Below are 26,878 nucleotides of genomic sequence, written 5' to 3'. Positions count from 1 at the left end.
AGAAATGGGTTTTTTATATGACTGTAAATTGAGCATTGTTGAATTTTGGGTTGCTGATTGAACTAAACAAACAATCTGAGCAGTCACCAAGGGCTTCTGAACTTCACTAGAATTATTGTTTAAAGGTCCAGTGTGAAGGATTCAGGGGGATATATTGCCAGAAATGGAATATAATATAATAAGTATGTTTTCTTTAGTGTACAATCACCTGAAAATAAGAACCATGTTTCCATTACCCAAAAAGTCGCTGTTTATACCTACACAGGGAGTGGGTCCTCATCCATGGAGTCTGCCATGTTGCACTACCATGTTTCTACAGTAGCCCAGAGTGGACAAACCCAATACTGGCTCTAGATAGGGAGACTGGTGTTTTTTTGTCAGCCACTGTAAACTGCTTTATTCAGTTTGTTCAGTCAAGGAAGAGACCTCTGCAGGTTATTTGACTCCCTGTAAAAACCTCCTGAACAATGAACACTGACAGAATCCCAACCAGGAGTTAATGCTTGGCACACAGGAGAGGTTTCAGCAGGTTGCAAGCCGCAAAACTCACCACTAGATGGCACTAAATCCTACACACTGCTCCTTTAAGTGATTAACTATTAAGAAAACAAGTATATTTGTTAGTTACAGTGACTCAGCTAATATAATTGGGGGGGGGGGAGTTTTCTTTAGCACTATTCGGACAGGATTAGTTTTACATGGGCACGTGGGGTAATGTCACTTTACCACAGGGTAAATCCATTCACGCACCGCCGTGCCCTCCTGCCATCATGAGCGTATGATAGGACTGTCAAAAGCACCATGAAACTGAGTTTGAATATTTTCGAATTAATTTAGTAGAGTTCGAATAATATTAGAATTTATTATTATTATTATTATTATTATTATTATTATTTATTTATTTTTACAAAAAAAAAAAAAAAACACACACAAAAAATAAGATGCTTATTGCTGACGCAATATGAACGTGATACTCGGATGAAAACACCCGTTCTGACCTCACTATAGTGCCAGGTATGATCAACTTCTGTCTCGCTATCTGAGCAATGTTTGGATACTTCAGTGCGTAGTTTTCCACCACAAGAGTGGATCCTGGTCGGCTCATAGTGGTGTCTCATTCTGGTAACGTTTCATCTCTTCTTCAAAAAGGGTAGGCAGGGAGGCAGCAGGTGCAACACTCTCCCTGTATGTCTCCCCGAACAGGTCACACATCGCAGACAGTGCAGTGGATGGTGTTGGTGCAGCGGGCTCCTCCGTCGGCGCCTCTCCCTCCCGCTGTGTCCCTCTCTGGCCCGGCTTGTGTGCGAGCCATCTCCGCCCGAACGGGATTTGCCGTGATATACAACATTATTGATAGTATTAATTAATTATTAATGATATTCGAATGATCAAATTTAGGTTCGAACTTATAAAAAAATAAACACATTTGAATATATTTCTAAATTCGATTTTTTTTTTTGACAGCCCTAACACACATGTTTACTGCTGGTCTATTCGCACGGGATTAGTATTACCTGAGGTAATTGTCCTGGACCCTTTTACAGAAGGTAAAAGTCGCGGTAATCTTAACTGACATCGTGCGGTAATGATTACTGACATGGCACATTCGGACGGGACTAAAATCTCTGGTAATTATTACTTTACCCCTCGTCCCTATGCAAAACTAATCCCGTCCGAATAGGGCTTTAGAGACACATCCTGAGAGGAACAATTCATAAAAAACCCTACAAAACATGAATGAAAGGAGCTGTTGAAATATTTCATTGCTTGTACATTTATAGATGTCTTCGGTCAATTTTGGGGTTTGACCAGCCCTTCTACCCTGCAGGGAGGGTGGGTGGTGGTTTTGGGAGGGTGTGGCGAGCTGTGCAAACACTAAGGGGGGTTTTTAAATAGCGAGATGGCATCCATGACTAACTGCGGCTGAGTCAAGACCGCCTTGGTCACACTCCAAACCCAGAGGAGAGCATCCTCACTGGGACTGCATTCCTCTGTCCTCCGCCATCTATCCTGCACCACCAGTGGCTGACTGATGATAAATTTTGTGGCTACCCTCCACTAAACCATGCGGTGGTTTGTGTTTGTGTTTGTGTGTGTGTGTGTGTGTGTGTGTGTGTGTGTGTGTGTGTGTGTGTGTGTGTGTTTCTATGCCTGTGTGTTTGCTGAATGGGTGTGTACAAATGCTTATGTGTGACCTCCAACTTTCTTGTTTGTGTGTGTGCGTGTGAGGGTTTGTGAGTAAACAAGGGGAGGATCATAAATCTATCATTCAGTTCAAAGATCCCACTGAGAAACATCTGCAGTGCATATATCTTTTAAAAGTTGTGTATTAAAATGTTTGCTTTGGGCAAGAGACTTGCGACCACATCAGTGCCGTCACAGCATTAACACCACAGGAAAGTGACAACTCAAGAGGCAGCACATCCCCAGTAATAGTTCACTTAGGGCTTTCACAAAAAAACACTTTTCTTGGACTATATATTGTCCAAGAAATTACAATAAACAATATTATTGTCATTTTGAGACCATTTTATGCCACTGATATAATGATTTTATAATAGTATAATAATGCATCTACATCCTTTCACAGCGCAATGGACTCTAAACTCTTAAGAATATTCAGACAATGGGAACTGAAAATCAATAAACAACATTTAATATCACTTTAAAAAAAGCAATGACTGTCAACATTATATACAGGGTAGTAAATAACAAAATAAAGTGGCTTTATAGGGGTAGCCAAAATTACCCAGTCTGAGACTTGATAGAAAATTTGAACAACAAACAAACCAAAACCAAGTGATGCCTCTTGCAACTAAAAGACAAGCTCAACAAAGCTCTGGGAGCACCCCAGTGACCTCCATAATCTGGCTGGTGCTACAGTCGGCTATCGGGGATGGACAGTCTTGGAGCTGGATGGTTTACTGATGGATTTACGGAGGATAAAGTTGCTGGAGGGTGAAACTACGACAGACCTTTTGGCTCGTTACCAGGGGTTGGCAGGCTAATGACTATCAAGACTGAGCCTCATCCACTCCAAAAGTGCAGCTGCAGGCTACCAGTAAGCTACACTGTGTCATCTTTGGAGTGCTGTTTATTTTGAACACATGTAAGTAGGTGGGGGTAGAGACAAAATAAAGTCTCATACAGGGAAGAAAAACGTGTGTTTAATTCTGATATTATGTTGGCTAAAATGTGTAAACGCAATAGGCAATATCAAGGTCAGCAAAAATATCAAGGTCATGTCCATATATTGCACGATAAGTCAATAGTGTAAAAATAAAATTAACAACCCTGTTACCATTTGCAAACACAGCTGCAGCAGCTCTTAATCAATATACTCTTTGTGCACATATGAACCTAAAGACACGTCAGGGAGATGAGGTAAAATGAACACATGAAATTGCTTTAACTGTAGCTCTTGGAACGACTCAAAATATAGATCCCTCATTTACTTGTCCACTGTCACCGTCCTGCCTGCCTTGCGCTTGGAGACAATACCCATTTGTTGTAAAATAACTCTCACAGAAGGCTCTTCTATATTAGACACAAGCGGGGAGATAGCGGTACAGGCAATTAACTTATCAACCCTGCAACATGGATTTATAGCTAAGGCATTCGTCTCAGGCTGAAGCAGCCAGCCTATTGGCTGTATTGTATTTCTTGTCATCTTCTCTCGCAGGTGGAGGAGTGTCCTTGTCAGAGAGCCGCAGTCGGGATCTGCAGAGGGCAAAGTGCCAGGGCTTGGGGCCAAGGGGGCCACTGGCAGCTCATTGTGCCGAAGACAAACTGAACAGGAGGTTGAAAAAACAAATTGCCCATCCAATATCTGTGCAAATGTTACAGATAGGTCCTGTGCAACAGTGATGCACCTATCAGAATTGATAAATACAGGTGCAAAAAGACTGGGTGCATGTAAGGGATGACACTGTTTAACATTCATGTAACCCTGATGCTCCCAACACATTTTCTCCTAATCCTTTAGAAACTAATAATATATTGACAACCAATCACACTGGAGAAGCTATTCTGGTAACACTGATGCAGGCATGAAATGTGAAATGTTAGATTAACATTTTCACAGGTCGAATATTAAAGTATTTCAACATATGGGTTCACAGTAATGATCTCCTCTCCATCTAAGCATTCCGTTCTTCTTCATTTTACTCTTCATCATTTTTCTTCCTTTTCTGCCCTCTTTCCTTTGTTCCTTAATTAATTCATATCTATTCACACTCATTAGCTATAGCACAGCACCATATGGCTTCTACTACATTTTTAGCAATAAATTCAGCATGACAGTTGGGACACTGTTTAATATATGTGTGTGTTAGAGGAGAGATGTATAGTTATGTTAAAAGCCATGCTGTGGTGCTAAAAAATGCTATCAAGGCAAATGGAGTTTGGTTTCAGAAGACCTGGCTTCTGGCATCACCTCTGACTATCTTCACAGACCGGAAAGGCATTTAAAGAATATCTACTCACTGCTGACATTCACTGATCTAAGGTAGCATTTTGGGAAAGAAATAAATAGTCTCCTAAACTGTGCAGATATGGTCTTCATTCAGATCTGTAAATGACATCACTGCTCAGTTCCCTGGTAGCTCCATCAGCTTGCTCGCTTAACAGCAAAACCTGATGTGTTTGGTACGACATGTGAAAGGTTTGAGACCTGAAGGGTGTTAATTACTTGTCAAGAGGTTGTTAAAACGAGACCCATGGCAAAAAACACTGAGTGGCTGTATAGAGCCCACACACACACACACACATGCACACACACACAGCTCGGTGTTCACACTCACGAGTGTACAAGCAAACACAAACTTGTAAATGCCATCATACACACACATGGCAGTGGAGTTACGCATGTTAACATACTCTATATTCATAGCATTATGAGTGGGTCCACAGTTGCATGTGTGCACACACACACACACACGCACATACACGCTCAGGTTAGAATGTCAAACAGCCTTGAATAGCTGCTCATTATGGCACCCGTTGATGTGAAAATGCCAAAAGCAGTATAAGCACATTTTTACACAAAGAGCAGGTGCAGTCCTTCATTCGCACTTCTCTTTCACTTCACCTATAGAGTACCTTAAAATACACTGCACTCCCATCATTCCATCTAGTATTCATGCTGGGTGTTTCTTCTGTGCCACCATGTTATCCCCATTTGAGCGGCAGACTGTAATAAGCAATATAATCACGTCAGGTACCAGGCCTGAGAGCGCCACCAGCGAGGCGAGAGGACAGGCTAAATATTTGAACAAAGTCGGATCGATGAAAATCAAGCGCCCTCGGAACATGGAGGAAAATCTCCCGGTAGATACGAACATTAAAATCTGGACAAAGACAAAGTGTCCCATACGTCTGAACAAGTACGCAGCGTATTTCTTTTCTCTTGCATCTGTTAGTCATTCATGAGGAACGGCCCGGCCGCCCCCAGCTAGCCTTCCTCTTCATTGCAGTTATGATTTATGCCTTCCTTAACTAATCAAGGGTATGATCATTAGTCAGGGGATGTGCAAGGGGCCAGGGCCTTGGCAGGTCAGTGGAAGGCCTTATCTCTCACTGCGGGTTAGGTCCAGGATAAGAGATGACTGGAGGTACGCCCCCTCACCTTCCACCAGTGCCCTTTGAGGCATTTGTCAACAAACAAGACAGGAAAGGGAGCTCTGGGATGTGTTGTAAAATGGACTGAGCCAATGGCGAGAGAACGGTGGTGACAAACATCTGCAACCACTGCTCCCAAGAGTCTATTTGTACTTTTTTTGATGTTTATTAGATTTTTCTGTCTTTGTTTGGATCGAGAGATCAGACAACAATTACACTTCAGAAATGAACAAATTCCCAAAATTGGCAATGGATCTGTTTGCAAAAATGCGCTTGGGAAACCGTGGTCTATTTTAATCTGGGATTCTGTGCCCCCTGGGTTTCACCTCACAGCGACCTCCACTGCACACACACACACACACACACACACACACACACACACACACCATCATTAAAAATGCACACACATATACAGACGACGACCACACTGCATGCAAAAACAGCACAGGAAGTGGAGGGGATACAAAAGGTCAGAGCTCAAGGAATGCAGCACTGATGGCCCTGGCTGCTTCTATTTACGACAAACTTGGCCAATCAGATGCCTACTTGGTGAACAGCCAAGTTGGAACTTACTGGAGACTGAAGGGGGGGTTGAAGGAGAGAAAAGGGCTTCTTGTGTTTGTGGTTTGTGTGTGCATGCGATTGCGGGTGGGTGCTAACAAAGGCTGCGGGTGTTATCCAATGAGGTTCTGCATGCTGAATCTGTCCAAATCAATGTGATTATCCCTCAGCTATTGCTAATTAGAGTCATTAATACGCAATGCAAGCAGGAAACAGCACACGCTCTCTCCCCCTCGCTCCTCCAGCCGATCTCGCCTCTTTCTGGAATGGCTTTTAGGGAACTGAGGCATTTGGAAAAGGTCCGTTGTTGGCCACATTTCAGTCGAGATTCTCATCTGCACATAATTCACTTTCAAAGGGCAGAGGGGGCGGCAAAGAGAATCCTTAATTGCGCCGGCACCGTGTACAACATAGACAAATGTTTATATCTCAGCCCTCTAATGAGAAACCAATAACGGATGCAAAAAGCACTCTCTGCCTTTTCTGCCCCCCCCCCCCCCCCCCCCCCCCTCCTTCCCACCCCATCCCCAAATACACAGACACACATGCACATGACAATGAAAAACAGGCCTTTTTGCAGAGCGTCACCTCATTCATCAATAGCCCTTATGCTTGTAGTCATGCGATACTCCACTCAGACACTGATGCAGCAATAAATCTGTTTTTATAGAATGTAACATTGCCTATATTTCTCCATTAGGCTGATCCTGTGGTAAGGGCATGGGATGCTTCAGATTGTAATGGTCAAGCTTCTGACGGGCTTTTAAATTGAACCATACGGAGGCTGCATATGCAGCTCAGCCCGGCTGGGCGAAACTGATTCGGTATTTAAAAGGCAAAGAGTTCAGGAACAGCATGCTGAGACATCCTGCTGTACATTCATTATAACTAAGCATATATGTTGCTTTTATCTTTACAATCAAATGTTTGGATACTTCAAACATGATTGGAATTTTTTGGAACCAAATAGGAAGTGAGCCTGTTTTACATAAAGTCACCCACATAATAAAGGCGACAGTAATTCTTTCAAGATGCGAGTTTATGTAATGCCCTTGTGAGTTTTTAACATCCTCATACAAAATGGATGGCAAGTTACAGGGCAAAGAAATGAACAACAACAAACCGCCGAACACACAGCCACAAGAGACTATCTTCTCATCTCATCTATCTCCCACCAGTCAGTGCGGTGGTCCGTCGCGGCAGAGCGCCAGTCAGGCCGGTGAATCTCGACGCAGCCTTATCTCCCAGCGGCGGAGGAGGAAACGGAGGTCCTTTAAAGGGCTGAGGTCATTTCCTCTGCCTCCGGGCTCTGGCAGGAAAAATAAAATGTCTCCATTCGGTCAGCCCTGCTTTATTTCAAATGCCGCCGCTGCCTTTTAAGAGGCCCTTGTGGGCATGGATGGCAAATGAGCGGTTTTGGGTTCCCGCAATCTATTCCTTTTCTCTCTCCCTCTGCCATTCTCAATCCCCCTCTTCGTCTGTGATGCAAACCCCAAATCTCTGCTGTATTTCTACAGTAAATGTGAAAGTGCAGAGACGGATATATAGATAGACAGTGTACGAGATTGAGAGAGAAAAACAGAGACTAAAAGGGAAGGAGAAGCGGTGTGAGAGTGCGGAGGAGCATGAGAGCGAAAGAGGGAGAGATGAAGAGCTGAATGCCTCCTCTTACCCACAGCGCTCGACAGCCCTAAAGCCCTTTCACAACTTCCTGTTACCATTTCTCTCTGAACTGGGCTACATCCAAAGCATGTGTGTGTGTATTTATCAGCATGCAAGGTTTGTATGCGACTGTTGTGCACCCTTGCAAGAGTACGAACAAGTGTGTGTGCCTGGGAGCCTGTGTGTATGTGTGTGTGTGTGTGTGTGTGTGTGTGTGTGTCATAGAGTAAGGTAGGGAGCGAGGGAGTGAGTCAGCACCATGAAGATAGAGAGGCTCATTGAAAGGCCTGCGTGGTGCAGTGGTGGAGGAGAGCAGCCAGAAACGGCAGACAGGCAGGCAGGCACACATGCTGTGATGTTAGGAAGAGGATTGATAGATCTGTTGCATGGCCACTGCTGCTGCAAGAGCCTAACACACCTCAGGCAGATGGATGGGGAGTGCGTGCGGGGGTACGATTAGTCTTTGTGTGTATGTGTGTGTGTGTGAGTGTGTGCCCTTTGTGTTTGAGTGCGTGGGAGAGGTGTATTACATGGTGTTGGTGTGTAGTTTTTGTGATGTTGTACTTCAAACAGGCCTTTGCTGCACTTGCGCACACTCGTCCGCTGAGGGCAAACGTATGGATGGAGTGAGGAAACACTGAGTGCTCATGTTTGTGCGTAGGTGTCGTACCTGGGTTGGTTTATGTTTGCATGCACACAAAAATACGCATTTCCCTAACACTTGACCTGTAAGTACAGAAAGCGTCATCACTGTTTTTCTGCTTTTCCACAACAGACAGCCTACACTCCCACGCTCATGGTTCCATCTCACATATCAGTGATCCACCTTCCCATCCTCTCTCCTGTATTCATTTTCATTCTTGTTATCATCTTGTCACAGACGTTTTACAAATAAAACACTTCTGCTATAGGGAGGCATCAACATTTAAAAGGTATGTATTAAAGAATAATGAAAGTCTACATTTAGTATATACTTACACAGTGTATGTATGTAAAGGTACATGGACAAACACATATGCATCCTTGCAGTAGCTATATAGTAACTGGGGTTGTAGGGTTAAGTAAACAAGCTGTGGCAGGATCTAATTTGCATTAATGCTACAGTTTATACAAAGGCTCTAACTGCTTTTTTACCCTATTTAAAAATGGTGGGTTTGTGCAGGATATCCGTGTTGTGTGGATGGCAAGTCTAATGACCAATCAGTGGTCAGCAGTGCTTTAACTCCATGTTTTGGTATCAGCTCAACTTGCTTGGAACTTTGACCGAGGTGACACCAAAAAAAGTACCAGATACTATCCACAACTTTTGCTAATGGAAAACCAAAAAAGTTGAGAATAGCTGAGTCGTAGCGTGCAGTGGAAATGCAGCAATATAGTCATCAAACAACACTTAATCTACACTCACCAGCCACTTTATTAGGTACACTCTGCTAGTACCAGGTTCAGTACTGCCTTAATTCTTCATAGCACAGATTCAACAAGGTGCTAGAAACATTCCTCAGAGATTTTGGTCCATATTGACATGATGGCATCACACAGTTGCTGCAGATTTGTCAGCTGCACATCCATGACGCAAATCTACCGTTCCGCCACATCCCAAAGGTGCTCTATTGGATTGAGATCTGGTGACTGTGGAAGCCACTGGAGTACAGTGAACTCATTGTCATGTTCAAGAAACCACTTTGAGGTGATTTGAGCTTTGTGACATGGAGCATTATCCTGCTGGAAGTAGCCATCAGAAGATGGGTACACTGTGGTCATAAAGGGATGGACACGGTCAGCAACAATACTCAGGTAGGCTGTGGTGTTTAAACCATGCTCAGTTGGTACTAAGGGGCCCAAAGTGTGCCAAGAAAATATCCCCCACACCATCACACCACCACCACCAGCCTGAACCGTTGATACAAGGCAGGATGGAGCCATGCTTTCATGTTGTTTACACCAAATTCTGACCCTACCATCTGAATGAAGCAGCAGAAATCCAGACTCATCAGACCAGGCAAAGCTTTTCTATTGTCCAGTTTTGGTGAGCCTGTGTGAACTGTAGCCTCAGTTTCCTGCTGTTAGCTGACAGGAGTGGCACCTGGTGTGGTCTTTGGCTGCTGTAGCCCATCTGCTTCAAGGTTCAATGTGTGGTTCATTCAGAGATGGTCTTCTGCAGACCCTGGTTGTAACGAGTGGTTATTTGAGTAACTGTTGCCTTTCTATCATCTTGAACCAGTCTGGCCATTCTCCTCTGACCCCTGGCATCAACAAAGCATTTTCACCCAAAGAATTGCCGCTCACTCACTCACTCACTGGATATTTTCTCTTTTTCGGACCATCCTCTGTAAACCCTAGAGATGGTTGTGTGTGAAAATCCCTGTAGATCAGCAGTTTCTGAAATACTCAGACCAGCCCGTCTGGCACCAACAACCATTCCACATTCACTTAAATCACCTTTCTTCCCCATTCTGATGCTCGGTTTGAAAGTCAGCAGGTCGTCTTGACCATGTCTACATGTCTACATGCCTGAATGCACTGAGTTGCTGCCACGTGATTGAGTGATAAGCTATTTGCGTTAAAGAGCAGTTGAGCAGGTGTACCTAATGAAGTGGCGGGTGAGTGGATATGGTATCTAGATATCTAAAAACTTCAACAAGCAACTTAAAAAAGACACCATTAAATCTAAAAGCCTGCTACCCTGCATTGTTTTGCCGGACATATTTGCACCCCCAACGAAGGGGCTTCTATTTTTCAAGCAGTCCTCATGTCAGCATGAACAGTGTCTAATGGTGGAAGATGAGTTTGTACACATAGATATTCTTACTCTCTCTCTGTCTTGTCTGTACTTGTATTCCATTCATATAAATTATAATTCACCTTATTTGCAGAATTAATTCAATCCTGCTAGTAATCATAATAAAGAATAAACTGCAGCAACACAGGATAAATACACCACCTTATTAAAATGTTTCAATATTTGAGGTAGGTAAAAAAAAAATCCCTTCAGCATAGTATTGGAATAATTTGCAAAGCTTTACTTTATCAACATGGCTGCCAAATATGGATTATTTTATTGTATAAATTATTAATAGTGCAAATACAAATCAAACTTTTGGTAGCCTACAGGACTAGAATAAAAAGCGTGCTTTTTCAGTACACTTTATACAGTTTACTGCAATAAAAAAATCATTAAAGTGAGATGAAGAGATGAAAAAAATTATCTTATTTGATAACACAGATCCTGAAAAACGTTTTCCTTTGGAAACATTAGGGGTGGGAATCTTTGGGCACCTCACGATTCGATTACGATTCAGGGGCTACGATTCGATTATAAAACGATTATTGATGCATCTTTAATTTATGTATATTGATGCACTTTTTCACAACACACATTTCTTTTTGTCTCACTGAATAAGCATTCAACACTTGCAAATTTTAAAAACAGTGCATTTGTAATAAGAAACAGTTGAATTCATTTCCATTATATTTTATTAAACATATAAATGGAAATGCTTGCAAACTGGAAAGTTACAACTTCATTGTACGGAACCAAAGGTAACAACAGGTATCTTAAATCACAAGATAAAATGTGCAGTTAGAGTAACAAATGATTTGGTGGCGACAGACGTCCACGCATCACATGTAACTGCGGTCCTACCTGCCTTCAACAGCGAGGCTATGACTTCTGTTTTGGTTTGATGGTAGAGTGTCGGTGAAATAGCGTCAGGATGGGATGGTGTATCTGGGCTCCAATGTATGCAGCAGTGCTCGAAATCCCTGATTTTCCACAACAGAATAAGGACGCAAATCCTTGGCAATAAATGCCGCGATGGCCTTCGTAATTCGCGTCGCCTTTTCCGATGAGGGTGGCAGCTTTCTAACTGCTTCCTCAATTGTTCTCTGGTCGGTAGCGCCACTAGTTGCCGCAGCAACAACAGCCTGCCGCCTCCCTGACTCCTCCGTCAGGTGGAATCGAGTTACATGGCTTCTCATGTTTGTTGTGTTGCCAAAGTATTTTATTTTAGCACGACACAGCTTACATATAACGTGGCTCTTTTCGAGTTCGCTTCCGCCTCCGACGTTGTAGAAGCCGAAGTATTTCCACACATCTGCTTTTAAATTAGAAGAAGCTGTTCAGCTCTCACGCCGAGGTGGGTAGCGGTCAGCCATGTTTGTTTTCCTCTGTGCGCGTGTCGGTGTGTCTGCTCCAGGTGCGCATCCCAAAGTGTCCCGGAGATGACACGTACCGCGCTTCTTAGTTCCGCATTATTTAGAAACTTCTGTATTACTCTAATTAACAGATTTAAATAATCGAAATTTGGACGTTTGTGAATCGATTCAGATTCGTCCACGTCTGAATCGCAATGCATCGGAAATTTCCCCCACCCCTAGGAAACATAATTTGTAATTTAAAAAAGTCTTGCAATACTCAGTACGACCCAAACATAAAATTTTAATAATATTGAATCGTGACTTAAGTAACGTGATAATACCTTATCATGGGGCCTCTAGTGATTCCCATTCCCTGTCTGGAGAACTTATTTTAGCATATATAAAGTCGAATTTAACCAAAAGTTTCTGAATCAATAAAATGACAGGGAGAGAAAATATAAAAGCAGAGTAGAGAAGTTAGTTAGAGATATGCTCGCCTCTTTGTTTCCACAGGCTGATTGTCGATCTTTCTCTCGCAGAGATGACTGGTCCTGACCTCCTCTCTATCCCATTTTTCTCACGTTGTTTTTGGCAGTGCGCTCACTGAGCTGAACTAAACACAAATAACACAAGAGGGAGGAGAGGAGGTGGAGCAGGAGAGGAGACTGGAGGAGAGGGATGCTCGCTGTGTGATGGTGGCACAGCAGTGATAAGCCGCCGCTCTGACATTTAAACAAGTGTCAGGGTCGAGGGGGTCAGATGACTGGAAACAATGCGTGACTAGATCAGGGCGATGTGTCGATTTCGCTTTGTTACCGGGAGCGCAGACGCACGCCGGCCCATAAGGCTTCAATACACCCTGCTTGGCTCGTTTATGCTTTGATACCTGCTCACCTCTCAGGAGATAGTGAGATGGGGAGAGATGTGGAGTTGCAGCGGCAGAAATGATGTTTTTGTGTTGTTTCTCTTCTCCTCAACTTGTCTTTCAAACACTAAAGAACTGTAATTTTCTCTTCAAGGTTACTCAGTCCTTCTCCTCAAACTCTTACTTCCTCTTTGTATGCATCCTCCCCTCCGTCCATCTCCCTCTCTCTCACTGAGCAGGACGCTCCTCTCCACTCATAAAATACGTCTGCTTGTATTTGCTTTTTGGCATCTCAGCAGCGCTGCATTCCAGGAGGGTGACTTATGGGAAACATTGTCTCCCACACAACACAGTGCTTAACTGAGCGGGTTTTTTTGTGCTGTGCATAACTCAGGTCAGCTGAACACTTAGAGGGATAACCTGCAACGGAGCCCAGTGTATTTCTTCCAACTAGTGGCGCCCCTACAATGTTTTCATGATGGTGGCCATATAGGGCCACTGAAAGATTTTGGGTTGGCACACCAAAACTAAAATCCATAACTGAATTTCAGAATTTTGCTTATGCTGTTGAAGTAGTAGTTTGCTTTGGTTTCTTATTTTATAGCTAATTTTTACAAATTATCTGATGTGTATAGACTTATACCAGTAAAGTTAACATTTGAGTTCCACAACCATGTTACCAACATGTTGGGAGATTAATTGTTCTTCATATAGGCTGGTTATCCTTTACCTTAAAAAGACAAATATGAAGACCGACATTGAAGGAGTACATGCATTGTAAGGAACAAAACATTTAATGGGAACTAGCCTTTTCAAGGTTAGGGAAGACTCTTGGGTACACATACAACACATTTTCATCCATATATCTTGAAGTGAGAGTTTAAGGGAGCCTTTTGAAATTGCGATGCAAATTGTGGCATTTTCATGTGATTTTTTGTGAGAAATTGCGGCAAGTGACAAAAATTGAGGCTAATGACAAAAGGAGGAAAAAAAGTGCTTTTTTAAAAACTACTACCTCCAAAAAAATAAGTAATGTAATCACTAGCTATAATAATCATACTGAATATTACAAAAATAGCTGCAAATGTTTTTTTTTTTTTTTTTATAGTTCTCTTCTTTAGTTTTATTTAATTCGTTTCAAAACATGGACTCCAATAATGTTGCAAAAGAGTGAATATTGTAGCTCTCAAACCAGAAAATGTGACTGTAAAACAACATGTAAGCTCTTCCAAGATCTTCTGTAAACATAACATTTTAATACATTCAACACATATTGTATGTATTTTAACAGTGCAAATTCTTATGTCAATACAGAGTGTTTCTCCATACTGCAATACCATTAGTGTGATTTGATGACGCGTCTGATGACGTTTCAAATGACGTTGCATGCGTGACGACTTCTGGTCAGCCGGAAAATGTGGAAAATGCAGAAAAATCACGGGACTTTTGAATAATTGCAAGGCCCCGCAAGTATTGTGGACTTTTGTTGAATTTGCGTTAATTATTGCAATCGCAAGATGGCGATTTTCTGAAGGGACTGAATAGTAATGGAGCAATTGGGGGACCAGCAATTGGATAGGGAGTTACTGTTCCACCACAGAAATTTAAAGAGGTTTACTTCATCTCTACTTCACCTACAGTATTAAAATAATGAAATCAATTGCTTTTTCAGTACACTATATACAGTTAACTGTAATAATAGTAATGATTAAAGTGAGGTGAACAGATGAAAAACTATCTCAATAGAAGAAGTTTTCCTTTGGAAACATAATTTGCAATTTAAAAAAAAGTATTGCAATAGCACAACCGGAAACATAAAATTCTCATAATATTGAGTCATGACTTGAAGTAACGTGATAATACCGGATCATGGGGCTTCCCACTCCTGTCTGGATATGTTTGAGAACTGGTTTTAGAACACAGTTTCATTTACATATCTTGAGGTGAGAGTGTAGTTCCCTCGCTAACATTTAGCCTAAACTTGGAGCATTATTTAGCCCTCTTACAAACAAGCTTTGCCAACATGGTTGGTACTGATGGATGCCTTAGGTTGTCTAGTTTCAGAGACCATTACCTTTCCACTAGCTTAAAAAGAGCACACCACAGCCTCTTCAAAATAGTAACGGAGTAACTGGGGGGGCAGCAATTGGATAGGGGGCTACTGCTTCCACCACAGAAATTTTAAGAGGTTTACTTCACCTCTTTTTTACTTCACCAGCTTTTTTTAGCCTCGCTACCCTCAACTCTGTCTTCCTCCTCTTTAATCCACCCTCTGCTGTGTCCTGTAACCTGTAGATACATCCTTCCTACAAACATGCATCTATTCTTGTCTTTAATAGCCCACAGGACTCACAAAAAAGGACCTGTCAAGATAATCAACCCTTTTTCCCCTACCTTCTAACAGGCAGAGGTTATTTTCCTCAACATTTTGACCCAGAGCATGCCCGGCAGGATAAACTCAGGTGTGGAGCAGGGTTAAGAAGGCAGCTTCACCTTGAAAGGCCACACTTCAGAGCCCAGGAAACCACAAAAAGCAATTAAAAGTATTGATGGAACTTCAATAGCTCTTAAACAGTGCTGCCAGACACCTCGGGGCAAGTAGCACACTAATCTTTTTTTTTTTTTCCTCATCTCTCTATCGCTCCGTTCTCTCCCCCTCTCTCTCGCTCTTTCTTCACTGAAGCTGGTCCTGATCATTACCAACTGATTGCATGAAAAAAAAAAGAAAAGCATGTGAAATGTATTTACAGCCATGCGAGCCAGGTGGCTAAAGTAAATATAGAGCCAAGACCCTGAGAAGGTGAGTGTGACAATGATAGTCAATAGTTAATCTAATCCCAACTACCTTGTTAGATCCTCTAATTGGTCGAGTATGTTTGAGCATGTAAATGTGTGTAGCGTGTGTGTTCAAAAAACAATTTCAAAATGAGCCGCTAATGTCGTCGCTGCATGTGTGCACCATTTGCTGCACAGACCCCTTAATGGACCTTTTACAGAAACACGCTAAAAGATTGTCTTCCATATTACAAAACAGGAAATTGAAGAGGAGACAGGGAGGGACTGAGACAGTGGCTGCTTATCCTCTGGAGCAGGGCAGTGACATCTAAGAGCGGGTTGTTTACCCGAAGCCTTCCTGCAGTGTTAAGCCAGCTACTCGCTAAATCACTGATTTACGGAGCAAGGCTTCCTCGGCTGATGTCTAAATTTACGGCTTGGATTGCTGTTCACCGTGACAACACGTAGTCTTGAGAGTGATAGCTGGTGCACTAAAACAAGGTGGGTGTACAAGACAGACAAAGTAATGACTTACCTTTGCACTGGTTGGTGTTCTTATCCAGAATGGCCTTGGTTGACACTATTTTTCCATACCTGTAAAGACAGAGAAATGAAATTGAGTGGTTTTGACCTACAGACCTTTGACTGGTGGGGCAGTTCACTAAAATTGCCATCCCCTGGTTAAAGTAGATGTCTTATTCTCCATACTCTCTGCCATTTAGTTGCAACTAGCAATTTGCAAAGTCGCACAAATGTCAAAAGCCATTGGAAAGAGAAATCACTTAAGGTTAATAACATTATGTGTATGGCTGACTTCAAATGAATGTGCAGCCCTCTGACATTTGAGCAAGTCACTGAACATTTTCAAAAGGTCTGAAAGCATACGAGCACAGTGAACGATCTTAAAAGTGAAGTTGTTACATTAGTATACAGAACAACATAATAAATTCTGATTAATTCTTTTCACATATGAAAACTAGCATGAAGAAAAGGCTTGGTCTCTCAATAGGAAGATATAATTTGCATTTGTTCTATTGCAATATTTTCTAGTTTAAAAACTTTTGAAACAGTGTGGAAATACTTTTGATAACCCAACATCTCATGGCTATTACTTAGTACTTTAAAAAGTGAACATATTATGTATGTTTTTTTGCATTTTGGCAACTTCCATAAATACAACAAACAGCAAGCATGACATTTACAATACAGTCTATTAAGTATATGTGATTTTTTGTTGAATTTTTTGTGATTGACATTCTTTTGATTAATATAATTACCATGCATTTGGATAATTCTTGTTTACACAATGAAATATTTAGGCCTAATACAAAGTTCATTAAACTTTCTATGATATTATACAATTAATCTATCGTTTGGCATTCAAACTTCCTATTGTATAACATGTAACCATTTGGTTCATTCTTGAATCCTGTATTTTTTCCTATTTGAATCAGTTTGATTCAGCCCTATACATGGAAGTATTCTTTCTAATGGCGTGTATCTACATGTATGAATTTTGTTTTTTAGTATCTGTAAACACAGATTATTATTAAGTCCACACCCTAAGTTACTGTGGCTAGACTGGACAAGCTTTTTGAATGTTGATCTTTAAGAAGGCCAGAGAGACGAAACCTCATCATCAAAATAAGAGATCGGACAAGCTTGACAAAAAGAAACATGGCAACGCTGGTTTAGTTTAACGTCAGCCAGATGCTGTTTCAAGAAGCCGACACCAAAGGCTACCGTATGCAATTGAAGGATATATTCTTTTTTCAACAAAGCAAAAAGGCAATTTGAGACCAAGTGATTCTGGTCTCAAAGACAAAGTCAGAAGTCACAAATTTTTTTGCATAACAGAGACTAAGGATGACAAGGCTATCGGTCAAAACTGCTCCTGCGCTTTCGGATAGCAAGTCAGCGAAGGCATGACCCGCCCTACTCTGCCTCTGATTGGCTTACCTTGACATTCTTACCCTAACCCTGGCCAATGTCACTCCTCAAGTCCAATCCGAACCAACTGAAACAACAAAGACAACGAGAACTAGCCAATCAGCAGGAGAGTGGGGCGAGTCATGCCTACGCCATCTTAGGATAACAAATTAGCTGCCCAGTATGTGTTCCCCATTCCCCTTCTAGGGATCGGTAATTTACTCTATCTATGTTTTTACCTCTGACTACAGACCATGGTGCTGACCTTGTCTCTCTTTAGTGTACAAAGTTATTTTGAGGGAGCACGTAACTCTACAAAGATAATACAAACAAAGGCACGTTAGCTTTGATCTTTTCTGGCTGACAATAATTCACATCATCTTAGAAATATATCAGCAACCAAACTAGCTGTCCTTTCAAAATCTCTTTAATGTTACCTTAGAAGTAAGGAAGAAACAAAGCTGAGTGACGCTGTTCATGTGACATGAGGCTAAATCTGCTTGCGGGAGTGTTAGCTAGCGTATTGCTTACATTAGGTGACTTAAGACACGGCAATGTAATGTGTCTGGGAAGACTGTGAGAGTCCCCTAGCCACATTGTTTAGCCATCTTCACAATTATTTCCAACATAGATAAACCTAGCACATACCGAAGTCTGACAGAAAAAGGAAAAGTTGATCAAGGTTCTGGTGGGTACCAAGTTTGCTCAACTGTTATTGGAGCACAATGCAAAAAGGGTAAAGACTTAGAAGAGTTAGAGACTTAGGAGAGCTCATTAGAGATGCTACTGGTGCCCTCCTAATGGCGTTTTCTTTTCCCCCCTGGGCTATGTTTCTATACATTGGTGCTGTTTTTTTCTCTCATATAGCCCATTTATACATATAACCTTTTCATCAGAAGCATGTGTAAGATGTAGTATTATTCTCTGTGAGACCCAACACAAAAGCTGAAATCGTCCACAAAAGTCCACCTTTCTTATTATGTTACTGGTGTAGCTCCCTGCAATACTGTAAGGTATTAAATCTCTTTATTCCACAGCTCTGCATGCACAGTGGGTTGCTATGATTTTTTTTTGGAATTGAAAGATTGACCTTACTGACTGACTGACAGTGAGTTATTCTATCTGCTTGTCTCAGCTAAAATTGCAACATTCTGCATTGTGTGCAGGGCGAGAAGCACTGTAAGTACAGTATGTGTGTGTGTGTGTGTGTGTGTGTGCCAATCTGCACGTGTACATATTCTGCGTGTAGGTGTGTATGTGTGAGTGTGTGTGTGCAGGCACGACCTTGCTTGAACAATTACACTTGTGTGTGTGTGTGATGCATACATGTTTGTGTATAAATACATAAGTGAGAACAATTCCCTGTGTGTTACGCACACATCACAATGAGTGAGCAGTTTGTCGTACACACACACACACACACACACACACACACACATTCTGTAGGGAAGAAGCAGTGGTGCATCCCGGCCCATATTTCACCAGCAGGGGATAATTGTGCCATTTCTCAACGAGTGGCGGAGACTCTATTTACTGCATGCTGCGGTGGGGTGGGTGGTGGATATGAACTGATGAGCTCCGAGAGGAAAACTACCAGCTCACACACACAAATACAGATACCGCGTGAGTACACACACGCACACACAAATATGCACACACAGAGACAGCAGTCACCAATCAGCGGATTGTCTCTCTTCAGCAGATAAACAGGCCATTTTAACTATAGGGATCCATAATCTACTGCAACAGAACATGACTAACTTGCAACATTTGATCACATTGAGACACTCTCAAGCGTAAGTACACAAGATGAGCATGGAACAGTGAGCGCTCATTTGATTAGAGAACATGCAGAGCTGGGTTAGCAACTGCAGTATTTTAGTGTTTGATGAGAAACAATCTGGGGAGGAACAAGGAGTAAGGACTGGTGATAAGGGAGAATATTCAAGGATGGTATGTGAAATTTTATATATTGTATATTGTGATTTAACTTAGATTTGGTGATTAATAAAATACACCAGGCAGGAATTAGAAAAGGACAATACGGACAAACTCAAAATACGGGAAAAAAAGTCCAGATAAAATGGGGACTGAACATTGTTCCGATGGCCCAAAAATTAGTCTGAAAAAATATCTCATTGGATTGAAAGACCTTTTCTCCTTCAGACTGTTATCCCAAAAACATACACTCAAACAGCTGCTCTGAAGCCCTGTTTCTCTGAAAAATGCACACTCCCTACAGTTAGACAACCCAATCGCAAGAAAGAGTGTTTGTTTTGTATGTTTCTGTAAACCATGGATTCATTGCATTCGTCATCAGTGCTGTGGTGAATGTGTGGTTAGGTGTAGGCATTCAAACCACTTGGTTATGGTTTGGAAAAGATCATATTTTGGCTCAAAATACCCATGTCTGGTGACACAAAGTCGCTTGAAACACAGGGATGGCTCAGTGAAAAACACCCAGGTTCAGGGCGTCAAACTCAAACTGAAGGGTCAACAAAAAGACCTGAGATCAGTGGCTCAAAGGCAGCTGAGAAACACCACAAAGGGTTGGTAAAAACACCGTGATTGGTGGCTCAAATGCCACTGGAAAACTGAAAGTAACTGCAGAGAGTGTGTATTTTCTAAGAAATGGAACTTTGAAGCAATGTATGTTTGTTTTGGGGATAGCAGGCTGTCGGAAAACAGGCTTTCGTTTCAAGGGGGCAGTACTGAGTCGTATTTCCATGTACAACAGGATATGCATTTAGGACATGTAATAATGTCATATAATAATGAATTTGATTTGACAGGTAAGACAGTAGTATCTGTCTGACAGAGAGAGACAAAGCCCACCGTATGCTCGATGTAGTTGCTTAGGCAGTCCACTGTACATAATCTGGAGCTGTCTCTCGTAACACCTTTTTCAAAGTGAATAAATTCTAGGCTTGTAACCACAATATTTTGGGAAAACAGAACATACGGTTTGAGATGGTGCATGCCCAAAGACACACTGATGTACCATGCTGTTACTAGCTAACTTACGGTTGAAATTGGTACTAGCTTACGTGAGCAAACATCATATTTTGCTTTACAGGAGGAAAACATGATGGTTTTTTTTGGTATGTATTGTCATATGGGTGCACAATACAGCTTGGGATGTTATCTGAAAGGGTTAAAAAGGCACTTCATCTTGACTTTAAAATAAATGCCTCAATGATCAATATACAATATAAAAATGAATAGTAATGTAAATATGACAACCACTTCTCTTTTAACTGAGCTAGAACACTCAAATAGGGTCAGAAAAGTGTATAAATTAACTATAAAACAACCTTAAACACCTTGAAACGATAAGATTTTAGAAATATGTCAACAATATAATCAAATCAGAGATTATATTGAATCTTATATCACAATATTGATTTCTTGCCAAGCTTTACTTGCAAGTCACTGAGCTAGCTGTTGTGTTTGTTCCTGCATGCGTGTCTGTTTATTTGAACACAGGTGTCCCCCCTTGCTTCAGTACTTAAGTGAAAAAATTTGTATGCTTTCAGTCTGGGAAGCAGTTAAAAAGCTCAGTGCTTTTGGCACAAATTGGGGGAAAAGTTCTCATTAAAACTTTGTTTGGACTCTGGGGAAGCAGGAGACAGTAGCTTTCCAATGCCAACTCATCACTGCTTGCCTCATTAAATGTTAAAGATGGCTCATCAATGCATCCTTTCCGCGGTCCAAATACACACCACAAAGACACTGCAGCGAGATGAAAAGGCAAGGTGGAAGGAGCCAGCTTCCTGCCCATAATGGAGGCATACTAGAGACGGATGGCGAATGTGATCAGCCTGTTCATGTATGTGGCGTGTGTGTGGCTGTGGACGACCCTGCTGGTGGCTCCTTCGCCTCTCTGCCAGGCAGGCCTGGGGAGGCTTTGATGTGACAGAGGCAGTCCCTGTGAAGCACAGGTTTAACACTGTGATGCTGTGGCCAGGGATGCAGAGCCTGTCTCCACTAATCCTATTTCAATCACTCTCGCAGCCTCTTATCTCTGACTCCGCTGGCCCTCGGTCCTCCCTCCTCCTCACAAATCTTCTCCTCTCTCTTGCTCCCTCTCTTTCTCTCCTAATGTCTCTTTACCATCCTCTCCATTTCTCGTTCCTGTTCTGTATCCTTCATTTCTCTCCTTTTATCTCTCTCTTCCTCCTCCCTCCTAATAGGAATCCCATGGCAATCATTCTGATGCAACATCGGATCAACCCTAAGAAAAGAAGACGCCAGAAATGAAACCGCCTATAAAAAATAGAAGCCTTATGAGCTATTTTAGGCTGATGAAATGTACAAATTGTAGTGGATGTAAAACATGTCATTCGTTTGACAGCTGTCTGGGCACTGAAATGCGATAAAATTGAAGCTGAGCCGAAAGCTCGGCTACGTTTTTAAGAGGGCAGCTGCATGCACACACAAGTGACATCCCAGCGCTGCATTTCTATCTTTTCTCGCTCTCTCGCTGGATGAAACGATCCAGGCGTATTTCATTTCCGTCATCAGAGCTGGGAAAGTGAAGTGGCTCTTTGCTGTATGTGGGCAGAGGGAGAGCTGGCCAGAACCACAACACGTCACTGTGGTGTTGCTGGTACACAGGAAAGCACAGTGCTGGAAAGAACGGAGGGACCACCCAAGTGTTGTGCTGAGACCTTGCCCTCAGTCTTTGGAGGTACTCTCCAAAGGTTTGTAACTGTGGGTGTGTGTGTGTGTGTGTGTGTGTGTGTGTGTGTGTTTTTGCCATTACACAACACAGCAATGCCTTGAACAGTAGGTAGATGAAACCTGAACTAGGATCTAAGACCACTCTCTCCCATCTGTGCTCTCTGAATGTCTTTGCATATATGCTTGGTGAGGTGCAAGTGTGTGTCTGTGCCTGTGTGCGCACACAAAGCTGCATATGACTGTCCATCTGTGCCTACAGATGAAGACTTAAATACTGTATAATGCATATACAATTTGAGCCCTCACTCTTTGATGAAATAAAAACAAAATAAGCAAAAAGAATAAGGGTTAGGCTTTACTGTGTTCATCTGTAAGACTGTATGAGTTGTATAAAAGCAGAAAAATCTGCCTCAGTTCCTGTTCAGCACCTTCGGCGCACCTGTGCAAAGTAATAAGGCAGGTGCAAAAGGCACACTGTGGAGAACAATAACCTCAATTTATCACCTCTTGTAGGCCTTTACGCAAAATAATTAGCAGAAGGTAGATACTGTAACTGAAAAAGAAAAGGTGCTGCACTAAAAGTTCTTCTCATGTACAAGCAGGTGCACCCGCCATACAGATTTACTATTTGCTCCGTGCAGCAAATATTTTCCGGAGGGGATTCACAAGCCTAAGAGGAGCATGGTTTTATTGAAAAATGTGTAATGGTTACACTAGTGTCTTTGTCAGTAGCAGAGAGCAGCATTCAAATATATTATTTCTACCCATTAATTCAGGTAGTGACAACCTTAACACCAATTTCAGCTGACGAAACAGTGATAATAAGTTTGTAAGATGAGCCAATCTCTAGTAACGTCTTGTTATTGAAAGGGGAACTCAGCGAAGACAGTCCAAAAGTATTAGTAAACATGAACAGCTCTCTCCCAAATCCAAAAACTTGAGTGCTAAAACTCAATTTTGAGATGTCATTAGGTGTAATGTTTAGAGCTGGTCCATAGACAATTCATGATTCAAGGTGTTCTAGATGACACTGAGAGCACTAAGGGGAATGTTCTCAGTATATGGGTACGTTTCTGTTATAGAAGTGAGAATATTACAATAGAATAAAGCTCATTTAGGTATAAAAAAAAGGGTCCAAAAAAACAGGCTCCCATTCATTCGTTTTAGAAATCACATACTACGCACTACCTTCCCAATGTGTTTGCTATCTTTCAACATACTTTTATGAGAATAACTAGTAGTACTGTATGTATTTCTTTAAACGAACTGAGGTGTAATTATCACGACATTTCGTAAGAGTCTCGTTGCGTAAGATGCATAACCATTGTAACCTGTGTCAACTTCAGCGCAACTGGCAATTTAAAGATAATTAAAAAAATGTTACACCTAACAAAGTGGGATCTTTAAGGCCTCATTTACACCGCAAGCGATGCGTTCGTGTAGCTGCTGTCCCGTCAAAATACAAACCACACTCGGACAGTTGGTGGCGGTAGTGCACCGTGTTTGCAAAGCTCCAATAAACCCCAAAAAAGAAGAAGTGATTTTGGACCCAAAGCCCAGGGTGGACAGGTTTGCGCGCCAGTGATTATTCCAACGCTTGGAGAATTAATATTTAGCACTACAAATGGGTAAGTACATGAAACATGTGCCTGTCAGGTCTCGCTTGGTCAAGGGAGAGATGTCTACGGAGGTCGAGAGAGGTCACAACACACGTGTGTGTTGAGCACTGTCATGGATCACACTGCACTGTGGGATATTGATACGGCCTAGTGTCCATTGCAATATTTCATTGGAAATTGTGTGCATGTCACTTACTATTGGTTTCATACTTAGGTTTTGAACATACTAAAAAATCTCTCATACTGTTTAACCTTATTAAGTAGCATATTAGTGTTGAATTTTGGACACAGCCTTTGTCTATGGAGCAGCACCAGACTTCTGATGGCATCTCAAGTTTGAGACTTACTTCTCTGGTTTTCGTTTTTGAGAAGGGGCAGCTTATGTTCACAAATATTGATTCAACTTTCCATGACCATAGAACTAACATATTGGAATTCCTAATTTAAGTGGTGTTCCCCTTTAAGATATCAATTGTATGGATTTTTTTTCTTTTTGGAATAGGACTGACCAAGTCATCACTGTTTTCTAGCCAGCTGTCGGTAGAACCAGTATTTGGTTTGCTCAAATCATCAGTGAAAGTATTTGCACATATCATGAAAATTCCACCTATTCTATCAACACTCGAGATAACCAACAATTTTATAGGATGTGTTTTGTTTTTGTTAAGTCTTTGATGCTAATGCAAGAGACAGGTGTCACCGTGGCAGACGCACAGAGAGGACAGAGCAGAGGGAAAAAAAAAGATGGAAGAGAAACATGACTTCTTTATACTTTTATATCAAAGATAAAAAGGAGAAACAGGATGTAGGAGAGAGCAAGATATAAATGGGATGACAGATAGAAATGGAAAATCTCAGACAAATAGCACGCACAAACACTCAGGTGTTCACACAATAGAGTAAGAAAAGGAAATTATGTTGTGTGAATTTTGCATATATATAAGTTAATGATATAAGTGCATGTGTACGCCTTGTGACTGAGATCAGCAGGAATCATCTTGCTGTATAAAAGCAGTGTGTGTCAGCTGCCCTTGAAAGTCATCCCATCTTAAAGCAGCTGAGGTGTCCCACAGCTCGTATGTCTCTGTGGCTCAAACAGAGGTCAGGCCTCCTGTCCACCGGGCATCTTTTCGGATAGAAATATTAAACAGATGTACGTGTGAGATGCCGCTGCTGCTGCAGTTGCTATGCGACTACTGAAAATCCATATGGATGTAGCTAACCTTAAGCTTCAAATATGTCTTTATTTATTTATTTTTCATTTCTTATGTTTTGCACTTTTGCAAAGACAAACTAGACTAAGAGCAGCATCTGGGACATACAACGGCAAAACTGTTGTTAGAACTTCCAATCTCCAAGTGAAATTACTGCATGTATTTTAACTGTTTACTAACACCTTAACATTTCAAATCTCAAGCCTGGATCTGCGTGAAGGACAAAAAGCAGAAAAAAACAGCACAGCACTCATAAATAGGAAACATTTTTAGAGAGCGGTAAAATAAGAAGAAAGTCTGTGGCTAAAATAAGTTCAAAGAAAAAGAAAAAAAGGCAGATATTTCGAAAGAGACCAAAAACTGTCAGAGACAGACAAATGAATGTGATGACACAGAGAGACGCAGTGGGAAGAATAAACAGAGGAGGGCAGAGCTATCCTGATGGACACCTGGCAGGGAGCAGAGCAGCTGTTCACTCCACCTACTCTGAGTTAATATCAGTGACTTCGTCTCATGACCTCTGAGCCTCAGAGCTGACAGGTTGGTGGTAATGGCCTTTATCTTTATCCCAGCATGGAACTGCATGGAGACTGTGACACGTTTTAGCAAAGTGAGTCCAAAGTCGGACTTGTCATAAGCACAAAACTTGTTTGTTGGATCAGAGTTAAAGGCTGCCAGGCTAATTACATTGTCTGGTATGGTACTGTATATGATGTATGGTATATGGTGAAGTATTCCATAGTTATGGCAGAGTATTCTACACTTTTGTTAAAGGATAATGCTGTCTAAATTATAAAAGCTTTACAGTATAAATATCAAAACATTGTGTTGGCAAGCATGAGCAGCAATAAATCAAAAACGCTTCAACAAATTGGATAATTCCTTTTTTGGCTTTAGCACTCTATCTTTTTCTTGGCAGAATTTCACCATGTTTTTTTAGGTGCTGGGATTCCCCCAGTGTTTTGTTGGCGGGTTTGCGGTAAACTGCCAAATGTTTACTCTCAAACCTTTAACGTCTCTAAATGTGGGAAGCATCTTGGAACAGAAAGGTAATCCGGCCTTGAGTGGCTGCTCTTTCTTTTCTCATTTCCTCTCCTTCAACAAATGTTACATTCACTGGGCGAAAGCACACACTGGCAACACTGCAGAACATCTAGTTTACTTTGGCGGCATATACACAGTAAATATAATCTGGTAGATTAAAATAACATAATCAACGTGCATCTTGAAGTCCATTTATTTCCTACAGGTTTAAGTGACCGCAGTACTTTGGCCCTGCAGTGTGTCATCGCACCCGTCTGTTGAAGTTGGCCATGGTCTCTCTCTGTGGTCATTAGTTGTCATCAACTATTCTGATTTCAATTTTTCTTTATTTCCCCACTGATGTGATTTCTTTTCATGAACATTCATTTCACCTGGCAAGTGTGAAATGGATGACAAGTTGATTAGAACCATTCAAACTTCCCCACCTCCCTTTATAATAGGAATAGATTATAGCTGCAAGCAGCAACACAGCCACTGGGCTCCAGACAGGCAATTTATAAGGGAAAAGAAGGTGATTTAAAAGTTTTAGCATGTGTTCAGAATTCATTGCTGGAGAGTTAAATTTAAAACAATTTATCTTCGCATTAAGGGACTTTCAATAAAAGAAAGTTTTAAAATTCAGATAGCCTCCATCAGGTAACTGTTCCTCCAATTTTGGTCTGTGTCGCTTGAGATGAGACTGGATCAATCTGCTAAATCTGGTCCATTTGTATTCCTTTTAATGTATTTCATCTATGTCTTGCTGTGTCACTTTATTATAAATAATCTAA

General features: G+C 41.6%; 1 protein-coding gene across 9 annotated transcripts in view; it reads right to left on the bottom strand.

The window, feature by feature from the left end:
* Positions 1–26,878, bottom strand: part of LOC117263777 (RNA-binding motif, single-stranded-interacting protein 3) — a 385,852-nt gene that overhangs the window by 178,115 nt on the left and 180,859 nt on the right. For all 9 annotated transcript variants that reach the window (XM_078175662.1, XM_078175657.1, XM_078175660.1 and 6 more), the window contains one exon: positions 16,155–16,213. In XM_078175662.1, the coding sequence (XP_078031788.1) occupies positions 16,155–16,213 (59 nt within the window). The remainder of the gene's footprint in view (positions 1–16,154; positions 16,214–26,878) is intronic.

This window comes from Epinephelus lanceolatus, chromosome 16 (assembly GCF_041903045.1).
Source record: "Epinephelus lanceolatus isolate andai-2023 chromosome 16, ASM4190304v1, whole genome shotgun sequence".
Taxonomy (NCBI): Eukaryota; Metazoa; Chordata; class Actinopteri; order Perciformes; family Serranidae; genus Epinephelus; species Epinephelus lanceolatus.
The sequence above is the reverse complement of the archived record's forward strand: the minus strand, read 5'-3'. Positions and strand labels throughout refer to the sequence as shown.